Source organism: Aulonocara stuartgranti, assembly GCF_965226115.1.
Source record: "Aulonocara stuartgranti genome assembly, chromosome: 8".
NCBI classification, from domain to species: domain Eukaryota; kingdom Metazoa; phylum Chordata; class Actinopteri; order Cichliformes; family Cichlidae; genus Aulonocara; species Aulonocara stuartgranti.
In genome coordinates, this window is record NC_138959.1 from 8,690,682 (window position 1) to 8,703,143 (window position 12,462).

At 37.0% G+C, this 12,462-nt stretch overlaps 1 protein-coding gene across 2 annotated transcripts; it reads right to left on the reverse strand.

Annotated features, from left to right (window-relative positions):
- Positions 1-1,692: 1,692 nt before the first annotated feature.
- Positions 1,693-6,976, reverse strand: lrrc59 (leucine rich repeat containing 59). 2 transcript variants are annotated; one of them, XM_082542959.1, is made up of 8 exons: positions 6,785-6,976; positions 6,529-6,638; positions 6,312-6,371; positions 5,794-5,952; positions 5,394-5,498; positions 5,239-5,311; positions 3,823-4,014; positions 1,693-3,638 (listed from the first exon to the last, which is right to left on the reverse strand). In XM_082542959.1, the coding sequence occupies exons 2-8, from the start codon at positions 6,628-6,630 to the stop codon at positions 3,358-3,360; spliced, it is 972 nt and encodes a 323-aa protein (XP_082399085.1). In that variant the 5' UTR covers positions 6,631-6,638; positions 6,785-6,976; the 3' UTR covers positions 1,693-3,357. The 2 variants fall into 2 exon arrangements, with proteins under 2 accessions (XP_082399085.1, XP_082399084.1); XM_082542958.1 differs by having other exon boundaries at positions 1,693-3,641; positions 6,785-6,972.
- Positions 6,977-12,462: the final 5,486 nt, after the last annotated feature.

A 12,462-nucleotide genomic window follows, 5' to 3' on the forward strand; every position in this document is an offset into this window, starting at 1 on the left:
TTTTGTCCCTGTACACAACCACAGTGGATTTCATATCAAAGAGCAGAGATGTGATTGAAATGCACGCTTTCATCTGCATCCACCTTCAGTTTCTGCTTCTTTGTGGGTCTTTCGGCCTTCAGTAACTGAAAACCATGCTACACTGGGTTCAGATCATGTGACTGACTGGGCTATTGAAGAATACAATCCAGATGATTCTTAAACTGTCAGGATTTCCTTTTTTATAAAGACATCTGTTGATTGCTGACCTGTGAAAGGTTTTTTCCCCATCAAGTTTAAGACTTGAAATCAACTCCAGATGAACTCCAGATTTATCTGCCTAATTTGTCATTAAATAATGATGGAACAGGCCTCATGGAGCTGTAAAATGGATTACTTCTGAGCCCTTAAAATAGGGAAAAGATATATAGAAATTCCAAAACAGGTGATATAATGTACTTTTTTTTCTCAAAATTACCCTCAAAAAAAGTAATTCTCCCAAAAACATGGACCTAACGAAAAGCAGATTGCAGTGTGGCTGCTTGAATGATTGTTCAAGACTGAAATGATTTCTTTCAGTCTTGTTTTGTTAGACTTGAACTGAGAGGTACTTTTTTTTTTTGAAGAATTGCTACATTAACTTCAGTTGTGACACCAAACCTTTAATTGAATTTCCTTCCAACCCTATTTTGGAAAATCAGATTTAGGAAACACGAACCGCCACTAAAGGCACTTTCCACCCATTTTCTTTCTTTTTTTTAAAAACTTATTTGTTGTGGTTTCCCAGACTTCATTCACACAAAATGGTCGTATTAGACAAAAAGCTAATGGATGGCAGCGGCAGCTAAAACGGAACGCTTTGTTGGTCATATTAGGTGGTTTATAGTCTCAGGTTTCAATTGTCCAAGGAGTGCATTCTGAGTAATGTTTGTGGTATTGTTTGCAATTTCTAGCTCGTTTAGTTTAGTTTTAGTCTAGTTTTGGAGAATGGCTCTAACAGCACAGAGTCCTCTGAGGTGTCTTAGTGCAGCTGTAAAAGTGGATCAAGATGTTTTCTTAAACAATAACAATGATCATCAATGGTAACTTGAATATGAGCATTATAGTTCTTTTTTGACCTTCTAAGCTGCATTTCACCACCAAGCCCATCCTGGTGCTTTAACATATAACATACCAAATAATCACATGAGCTCCACCTGTTTGTCACATTGATGTAATAAAGTCAGAAGCTCCAGAGAAGCTACATTCAGGCTCATTACACACTGATTCTCTATTACTTTCTCCATCACCTGAGTACTTTATGTTTCACAACATTTTACAACAACGTTAAACATTTCACCAAACTGCAAAACCCAGGAAGCCAACTATCCAACTTGTTGGGGTTATAACTAAAGAAACGTGTCAGCGTTTACATAAATGACCAGGATGTTGACCATTTCTTCTATTCCATATTGCACCACCTCAACACTATTTTGAATGCTATGCTAAAGCTGAAATATGTCAAATTAGCAGAGGAGAGATGGAACTTAAAAAAAAATGCATAGTACAAGTCCTGCCTTTATTTATTGTCTGCAGCTAATGTCATGAAATGGCAGTGCAGAGACTGAACACTATATTTTACATTAACAAAGACAAAACTAGACCTGAACCTATTGACGGCATTTTCTTGTCACCAAGGTGTTATTCTGTCACAAACAATATATGAGCCAAATATGTTTTGCAGCACATTTAATTATGCCGACAGGAAAATTACACAAAAAAACAGATTTTTTTTAAAAGGCTTTTTATTTACACTGCTAATTCAATATGCACATTGAACTAGCAGTCTTGGGGGTTAGAAAGACATAGATAGACATGCCACGCTTTTAAAAACAGCACACCACTCTTTCAATAAAGTGAAAATGAATGAAATTCACAACTAAAGATGTTTGAAACAGAATATCTGAATGAGTTTTATTTGTCCTTCACCGCTGCATCTGAATTAAACATTCATTTATTGCGACAGTAGCAAAGCTTGTTTATTGGTAGTCCAGTTTAAAGACAAATTTACAGTTTGTACATTGTTACTGAAAAATTAGGTCTGCGATAAATACTCACAGTTGGGAAGCAGGAAAAATCTATGAAATGATACAATCTGTGCAGGATTTATGAAAAAAAAGAGTTATCAAGTTTAAAATGACCTGTTGTATTAGAATCATCAGCATTGGCTGAGCTTTAATTTATATCAGAACTGAAATTATTTAGTATTTCTAAATTTGCACATTGAGCTTTCAAGGTAAACGTTTGTTTTCTGATTTGCTGTTTTTTTTTTATTATAAACGCACATAAAGGAAACAGAGCTTTATAGTGAAATGGAAGACATCGAATTCAATCTTGGAAGATGGTTGTTGGGCCACTGGATGGAGGCCATCCTTTCCTATTGATAAAGATCTCTTCCTATGACATTCATACACCATCAAAGTAATGAATTACACTTTATTTGTGCAGACAGATTTCTTGCACGTACTACAGCAGCATTTATTTATTATGCAGAAAAACCGAGATGTGCTGTTGAAATTGCCCTTTTCTTTTATTAAACGGGATTCGATTTGTGGTTAAGCAACTTTACACCGTCAGAAAGGGGATTTTTGCTCTTGTTAAAGATCTGGAAGCAGGAAACAGGATGTACTAAACAAGAGATTTTGCTCTCTGCTGGATAATACCGACACTTTTTCTTAATTACCTCTGATATCTTTGGTATTCGTGTGACTGAAAATGTTTTGCCGGCTGAGGATATAAGCTGTGACAACATAAAATCCACTTCTATCATTTGGACTCCAAAGTGCAAAATTAAGGAGGGTTGACTATATGGCTGGAAAGGCTTTGTATTGACACAGCTTTTACTGCACATGCTCAGACTGCCTAATCTAACACTGGCAAATGGACAACTGTGACTGGCAGCTAACATGTGACTGGTGCAGCACAGACAGGGCCCCCTGACACTTCACTGAACGTCTCTCAAATACAGCCTGTGCTCCGTGTAATGCACAGAAAACAAACCAGCTGGCTGCTGGTCAAAGTGCAAAACATGGTTGACAGGGAGACATTTAAGATGATTACTTCTTCTTCTTTTTTAAAAAACACACTGTAGTACAAAGAGGGTACAAGAGAAACAATTCCATAGGAATTTAAGATGGTTTTCACACCTGTTCCATTGTCATTTATCTGTACAGACCTTTCACCTCCCCAGCATCACAAACATGGTAAGGAGATGCAGGGTTACCCATTTTAATGAGACTCATGATTTCTCATATTTAAAAAACAAACACACAAAATCCCTTGGTTCACAGGTGATAGTGGAAAACCTGGAGCTCTGAGCTTTGATGGAGGCTTGAGTATTTAGTTCTTAGATGTTTGTGTGGATTCGAGAAACTCTTTCGCTGCAGTCGACAGATTCTGCACCAGCTGTCTGAGCACAATCTGCTGCTCTTTGGCCCAGGATAGGCCGTCGTCCACTGCGGCGTTTATCGGCAGACAGAAAGCTTCCTTTTGCAGGTCAGTCAGGTGACAGACAGCGGCGACTCCAGCCAATCCCACAAGCAGCAGGAGGAGGAGCTTGAAGATCAGACCAATGACAGAACGGCGAGGTTTAGGCTTAGACTCCACAGCGACCTTTTTATCTGCTGTAACGAAACACATGCTTGATATCAGAGTGACTCGTCAAACCAGAAATAAAAGATTTTCTGACCACTTTGAGTGATTTGTGCATTTCAAAGAAAAAGGAAAAAAGAAAAGGCCTGTTACAAGCTGAATAAAGTCTTCAAACATAGATACGAATACTTTCTATTTCAATAGATTTACCACCTGCTGCCTGTCCGTTCTTCTTCTTCTTCTCCTCACTTTTCTTCTTCTGTTGCTCTTGTGCAGCCAGTGCTGCCTTCTGAGCATTGTACTCTTTCCTCCTCTTCTCCTTCTCCTCTGCCTTTTCCCGTTTGCGAGCCTCCCTCTCTCTGGCCTCCCTCTCCCTCTGCTTCGCCTCCCTCTTCCTCTCCAGCTCTGATTAAAGGATGAAGGAAATGTGGCCAGAAGAGATGCAATTACACAGATTTATTCTTGCTGGGACATTATAAGCTTGTATTTCAGGGAGCTTTTTCCTGCTGTCCATAAATGAGATGAAGTGCATTTACTTCTTTTCACAGCGGCAACAAGACTCCCATTAACAACGATCCTCTCAGTCTGTTGTTTGCGATACTTTTTCAAATAATCCAGAACAAAAACAACCCACAAAATTATTGTGCGAGTCTGCACTAACCTTTAAATACATTTATCTAACTGAAAACTCAGATTTTTAACAATGATAGATTTGAGTGGTGGAGCAATGCATGACTGAATGAAAGAATTCATGAACACACTTTACAGTAAAGTCGTAAGTATAGTTTTCCTTGTTTCATTTGTCTTGATGTCTGCTTTTTAGATTCATACTATTTAGACTTTTTGTGTTTTAAACCTCCAACTAGGAACATAACATACTTGTGCCTGTGTAAAAATAAACTAGCGCAATAGCAGTCTTATTTTACACATGTAATCATTCTGTGTCACTGCAACTTTTAACCACAATGTTTTAATAGTAAGAACAATATTAATTGTGATAGAATTCACCCTCAAAGTCCCACATTTTCATCAGAATTATTTTTTATTATTCATTCATTTATTATTTATTTTTATTATTATTATTTTTCCTGTTTTATGGGGTTTTTTTGTTTTAATAGCACTTCTGTAGTATTAATTCTATAATCCTCCATTTTTATTCAGTCAACATTTTCAAATCCTTTTATAGTCTGTTCCAAGGGCACAATGAGACTCGTGCTTCATTAATGTACATCAATCGGTGTGAATACTAATGGTTGATAACATCTAAGTTTCCTTACTATACGCAGAGCATTTTAAATGTGCGTTTTCATAATTTCTACAACCCTGGATCTCAGTAAGAAATACTTAACTTCACTGTATTCCACTGCATTTGTTTTTTTAAAGCTACAGATGAAGTTTCCGCTACATTTCACACAACTTCAAAAATGTGTTGTTTGTGTGGACGATACACAGGATAAATATGTTCCTGTAACACTTGGGGAGGATATGACCCCACTTTGCAAATCAGTTTCTTTTAATGTATCAAACAGTTTTCTCAACCAAATGCAACAGTATACTTGTTAGTTTAAAATAGCTTTTTTTCTCCTAGTTATTACTTTTTTGAAGTTCTCGAATGATTATGTTGCCTACCTTTTTCTCTTAAAAGTCGTTTCTCTCGAGCATGATCGACCTCCTCCTGAATGGCTCTCATGTGCTGCAGAACCTAAAAAACCCCCACGATCTTTAGTATTGGACGCATTTATGGTAATATCATCAATTTGCTGACTCGTCATTCTCTCTGTCACCTTAGTGGCGCACTGTTTGCACTGTTTCTCATCCAGACAGTCTCCTGCTGCCTTGGCCAGGCCAAGCTCCAGTGGGTTATCCTTTAGGTCCAACCATTTGAGACTCTGAACACAAAGACACACACAGAAAGAGCCAAAACTGAGCTTGGGAACCTCAACAACCACACGCTTCACACCTTGTAATTATAAAGTAAGAAAACAGCAAGTTATCAGCAGCAAAGGTTAACAAAAAAGCAAAGGATTTTTGTTTAGAAACATATACTAGCGTCTTCCTGAGATTTAGGAGATTTACATCCAGTAGGTCAAACTCTGGCTATGAATTTAGCTCTTTATGCTAAGCTAAGGCTGCTGGATGAGGCTAACTTAAACAATGGATGCACATCTATCAAAGAACACCCACCCTGAGCTGAGAGAAGCTCACTGGCAGGTTTGTCAGCTTATTGTTGTACAGGTCTAGATGCTGAAGGTTCACCAGGTTCCCCAGGTCATCTGGGAGACCGGTCAGCTGGTTTTTACTCAGATCCACCTTCACTAGGTGGGTCAGGTTGCAGAATTCTGGCTGCAGGAGGATAACCCAGTCAAAGAGACACACAGCAGTTATAAACATCCCAGCTCATTCATTAAGACATTTGAATGCATGCAGGGTAATTCAACTTGTCGCTCCCAGAGTTTCAGAAAATGTAAGTTACTGAAAATACTTCACTAAAGCAAGAGTGATTACTTTTTAAAACAATGAAAAAGTAACTAAGACAAAGAAATACTTAAAACATTTGAAGATGATCAATTACCTAATAAGATAAAATAATTTTGACCTCTAAAACTTCTCAAACAAACAGTCTTTGCAAGAAATTGTATTATTAAGAGCATCAACTTGATCAAAAACAAACAAAATGTTTAATCTGAGTGTTCAATACTCACAGGAAGGGAGGTAATGTTGTTACAAGATAAGTCCACAACTGTTACTTTGGGGAACAAGGCCTATTGGAAAACATCACATTACAAGTCAAGTTTGACATTAGTGGCAGGTAATTATTTAACAGACATTTTAACCAAGAAACAGAAATGGGAACAAACCACAGCAGAGTAACGGTGAGTGTAAAACTACAGTATGCTTTGAAGCAGCTGAGTAACTTACCAGCTCCCTGACTGGCACCTCAGTGAGATTACACAAGCTCAGGTCCACTTCATTCCCACTGATTTTATCCTTCAGGTTCAACACTTTGCTGTTTTTACTCATCCTGGAGTCTGTGGTGAGTAAACACACATCACAAGGACTGTCACAAAGAAATACTGACATGAGTGGCCAGTTTCTGTAGTTTTTTTACTGCAGATACTTCTGAACTAGCAACAGGAAAACCCTGCAATGTGAACATTTTACGCGACCTGCTCACCTGTTTCGACAGCTGCGGCACAACTGTGTTAAAAAGTGAAACACGACGAAAGAGAGCGACGGATTCACCTTGTAAATGTGGTTAAAATGCGTTAGAAGGAGAGCTCTATAAAGCTGGAGAAACTGCTTCTGGCAGCACTGACTGCTTCAATGAAAATCCACGTCACTAACTGAGCGACAATACGGAGATACTGAAGCGAACAGCGCCCCCTGTAGCAACGGAGGAAACAGCGCACTGCAACCAGTGCTATCTTTGATCTTATTCTTAAAAGTCATAATATACTAAATTATAAATGATGAATATGATAATATGAAATTATTAAATAAAATATAAATTGTGAGTAATAATTATAAACAAATTAAAATAGTTAGTGTGTGGGGGCAATAGAAATGGCAGTTATATTTGATGTGTCAATCCATGCTTCTCTTCTTGACATCCCTCAAGTGCAAAAGAACCCAAACTTCAGCATCTTCTCTTAAATTTACATAGATGTGAAATTAAGAGGCTTAAACTGATTGTACAAGAGGAAGCTTTAATGAAAAGTTTTGCAATTGTGCAGCGTTTCTAATGGAAGAATTAATGAAAGAGTCCCTTTAGCGCTGAGCCCAAAGACAAATGATCTACTATATCTTTCACCAGGCATTGCTATTAAATTGAATGTTGAGAAATTCTGTAATTCAGAATTTGTGAAAATTTACATTGTGATTTGTAAATGTAAATTTACAAATAATAAAATTCTACCACCTGCAACTTTTAAAATACAACATCAAGAAATAGCCAGAACCAATGTTTTATCAATGCCAACTTTCTAGAAATTGGCAATAGTCTAACACTGCACCAAATTTAAAATATATTATATAATAAGAAGAAGAAGAAGAAGAAGAAAGAAGAAAAAGTATTTACCATTTTGGATAGCTTACAGCGTGGAGGTAGATCTCTCTGGACTGCACACTCACCCACACACATACACTCAACAGGAACACTTTCCTTAATTCTCTGTGACACACATTTAGACATTGCTCAAATATTTTGGTTCATATTAACATGATAGTAGGACAAAGTTGCTGTCGATTTGTCAGCTGGACATCCATGATGTGATAATGTTTCAATACATCCCAAAGGTGCTAGGTTGATTGGCTGGTTATGTTTGATTGGCTATTTAGACATTTACAACAACAAGCAGTTAAACAAGTGTACCTCATAAAGACCGCTGATTGTACATTCCAATTTCCATTTATTTTATTTTTTTCATTTGATCACCTTTGATACATGCTCCTGGTTGGTTTTTTGGTTGTTATAGAAAGACATAATGACTACGCATTAAAAGAGCATACAGTTGTAAATGTGCACATAAAGCAGCAGTAGCTACATTGTTTTACATTCCCACAGATGAGCTTTTAACTCGATTTGTCAGCTACACTTACAAAACAATAGACTTTAAATAATTCATTGTGTACTTGAAGAATAAACTGAGCATTTCACATCAAAAGAGTGTAATACATACAGTAATGTATAACAGGTCAGTAAATATTAGATGCATCAGATGAGACAAAATTGACCTAACTGGCCTATTCCTTGGTTTAATCAAAAGGAAATGAACTACAGGTGTGAACAAAGACCACACATAAGTACATGTAATCGGCAATATTTATTATTATTATTATTATTATTATTATTATTATTATTATTATTATTATTATTATTATTATTATTATTATTATTGTTGTTGTTGTTGTTATTTCATTGGACTTTAGAGATACTAGTCTTCAGCAGTTCTCCACAATGAAAACATAGTTCCTATAAATACAGTAGCTGCTATGATATAGCAAATTAAGAAAACCCTGTTGATGACTTTAACCATTCTGGTCCAGTAGCCGGATTTCTCCTCTTTGCTCTCGTTGCTGTTGAGCAGATTCACAGTTTTCTCAATCTTCTCCAGCTCATCTGAGATCTTTTCCATATCAAATGACACCTCCATCAGTTTGTTGGTGCTACCCTAATGTGGTTTTGTAGAAAGGCAATTAACAAGGTTTTAGGCCATATATGGTCTATTAGTTGCTGCTACATGCAATAAACATTTTTTGCCTTATAATGTAATTTTTTTCTCATTCAGTATAGGGATATATTTCTTCCATGCTTATAATAGCTGTTGTACTTTAATCTAACCTCTTTGGTCACAGGTGGTGCTTCATCAGTAGCTGCATCATAGACAGATGCACAGTGAATGAATTTTGTCATGTCTAAAGGACATACAGAACGCCACATCATTAGAATGATACAAACAATCAGTATATAGTAAGCTCTGAAACAGTCTGAGCTTGTAAACCGTACCTACACATACAAGCCTGCAAGGGCAATAGAGGTTTGTATGATAAGCTTATATGATACTATGGGACAGCATACCTCTAAAAGAGCACTGAAAGTTGGATTTGCGCTGTTTTTCCCCACATCTCTCAGTCAGGCTTTGGTCCTCATTTGTCTCATTGTGTTGGGCTGTTGAGTCTTTCTCAATCAGATACATCACCAACATTGTCTCCAGTAGGCTGAGCAGCATGAGAGCAAAAATTCCAATACAGTAGATTGCTGAGGAGAGCAGACAGCATCAATAAGATGGAGAAGTAAATAATTATTGAGTCTGTAAGCCAGATTAACCAACAGTCTACAGCAGCACATAACCATTTTTTAAAGTTAAAAACTGCTATTGGTATCTACTAAAGAAACATTGTATGAATTTTGCAGTTTTTTAATTTGTATTTTATTCTTTTCCTTTTCAGAGTGCAACATTTTGAGAGTAGAGTATTAAAATCATACAGATATGACTTATTAAGGTTTGCACAACAATTAGCCCTGAAAAATAACAAAAACACTCATATACTGGTAAGTTTGTTTCCTTTATGTGAAATGCCAGGGGATGTATAATTGACATGATTGGACTGCTCAAAGCACTAACTCTATTGGCTGTGTACTGGTATTTTGATGTGATACAGCAGAACTTAACTGAAGTGAAATTAGACTGGAGCACAGAGTGAAGGCCAGAATCCCAGTAATCACAAGGACACATAATGTGTTGAGTCAGCAAAGTTACTTGTTGTTACAGTGAGATGAGCAGCTTGAAGTGTTTTGCGGGTGGATCAGTACATCTTTGGTTGCTTTGGTCATTATTAAAATTAATTGTGTTTTAAAACAAATAGCTCAGTGTTAAAAGATCTCAACTCTGCAGTAAAACTGTGCACTATGCACAGTCAAACAAAGGATAGATTCAGCTGCATTACCTATAAGTGGAACCTTGTTTGAAGAGCAGGGCAGAATCTCATTGAGAATAAGTTGCATCACTGTGACAGCGAGCAGGACAGTGATCTTAAAGCCGAGTTTTTCGCCACCACTGTCGGAGATCAGGAAAGAAGCCAAGTCCAGAAACAAGAAGAAGAGGACTGGCAGCAAGAAATTGGCAATGTAGAGTACAGATCTCCTCTTCATGGTAATCTGCCAAATTTTATGTCAGGTGGTTATGTTGGATAGAGGTAACTATACATATGCTAACAAGATAGCCACAGAAAGACAAGTAACAATATCAAACATTTTTTTTGCTGCAATAAACAAAGATTATGTGACAATGTGCAGTAACAAAAAGAATATTATATTCAGTTCAGTTCATTTTTATTTCAAACATGTGACTTCACAATCATTACAAAATATCATTCCATTCTTTTGTTTGAAAAGGAGTATTCAGAAGTATACACGTATTAGTCCCTACCCCCTCAAATTTTACCTCTCATTGATTTAATTTTCTTTTAGCCTTAAATTAAGCAAACAACATATGAAGCAAAAGTAAAGCAAAGACAAAAACAAAACAAACAAATAAACAAATAAACAAAACAAATAAACAAGCCCCACCACAGAATAGTTACTTTCATATAAATGAGGACTGACGGTTTGCAGATTGACAAATTATGAGACAAACAAACTAAAACACTATTACGAGCAACATTACCGCCCTGGGTTAACCCTGTTTTCTTCATTCTTATATTTGTTAAAAATGTGTTTTTGATATTTCATTTTAAACTGGTTTATGTTGTTACTTTCTTTCATTTCTTCTGTTAGACTGTTCCATAATTTAACTCCTGCTATAGAGATAGACAAACTTTTTAAAGTTGTTCTAACACTTTGTATTTTTAAATTCCATTTCCCTCTTAAGTTATACTCACCTTCTCTATCTATAATCAATTTACAGATTTCTTTTGGAAGCATTTTATTTCTTACTTTATATATTATTTGCACTGTTTTAAACTCCACTAAGTCTTGGAATTTAATAGCTTGCATTTTGAAAAATAGTCTATTTGTATGATCCCTGTACCCTGCATTATGTATTAATCTGATGGCCCTTTTCTGTATTATATTTATTTATAAATTATAAATAGCATCTTCTATCTGAGCATCCCTCCCTTGCACAGCTGTTCCTTATACCGTTATAGGAGTCATATACATGCCGCCGCTGCCTCAGTCTGGACTGGCTATATATTTTTGTTGATTGATGCAACTTGTAGTTTGTAGAGATCACCTGCAGATTATTTGCCCTGAGGCCTTCCATCCATCTATTTTGTGCTGTACATTCAGTTATTTTACTTGGTAGTTAACAATGTCTGCTTTCTCTGAGAATCAATGTCGTTTGATCGGTATGTAACTTTGACTTGCAAAGATCTTAGCATTATTCCTGTCACCATTGTTATGCTACATTTAAAGGAACATTTCTGTACACCTACACTCTCTTTTACAAATGAAGTATATATATGAGTAATTTATGTATATTAATAAAGTGACTATCCATCCATTCATCCATTCTCCTCCACTTATTTTTTTCAGGGTTGCGGGGAGGCTGGAGCCAATCCCAGCTGTCACAGGGCTGACACATAGACTCAGACAACTATTCGCTCTCACATTCACACCCGAATTCACACCTATGGGCAATTTAGAGTTTCAAATTAACCTATCCCCACTAACTACATGTCTTTGGACTGAGGAAACCTGAGTACTCAGAGAGAACCCATGCAAACATGGGGAGAACTCAGGGGAGAACTTCAGTTTTCAGGCCCCTCTTCTGTGGAACCAGCTTCCAGTTTGGATTCAGGAGACAGACACTATCTCTACTTTTAAGATTAGCTTAAAACTTCTCTTTTCGATAAAGCATATAGTTAGGGCTGGATCAGGTGACCCTGAATCATCCCTGTAATGCTGCAATAGGTGTAGGTGGCTGTGGGATTCCTGTGATGCATTGAGTATTTCTTCTTCAGTCACCTTTCTCACTCACTATGTGTTAATAGACCTCTCTGCACTGAATACTACTTGTTTTTAATCTCTGTCTCTCTTCCACAGCATGCCTTTTATCCTGTCTTCCTTCTCTCACCCCAACCGGTCGCAGCAGATGGCCCCGCCCCTCCCTGAGCCTGGTTCTGCCGGAGGTTTCCTCTTGTTAAAAGGGAGTTTTTCCTTCCCACTGTCGCCAGAGTGTGCCCCCCCTTAATAAAGTGTATTTATCTGAAATATATCATTGCTAATTTGAACCAACTAACTTGGCAACAAGCACACTGCATTGCTCTACAACTTACTAAACCGCAGCAGCATGGATAGTGATATCCTTTAATTGCTGTAGAAACATGAGTCATCATAGTGTGGCTAAAGTA

Coding starts and splice junctions, on each gene's coding strand:
- lrrc59 (XM_082542958.1), bottom strand. CDS start 6,630: ATGAGTAAAAACAGCAAAGTGTTGAACCTGAAGGATAAAATCAGTGGG. Junction 5,312..5,393: donor GCAAACAGTGCGCCACTAAG/GTGACAGAGAGA, acceptor GGGGTTTTTTAG/GTTCTGCAGCACATGAGAGC. Junction 3,642..3,822: donor GAAGAACGGACAGGCAGCAG/GTGGTAAATCTA, acceptor GTTTCGTTACAG/CAGATAAAAAGGTCGCTGTG.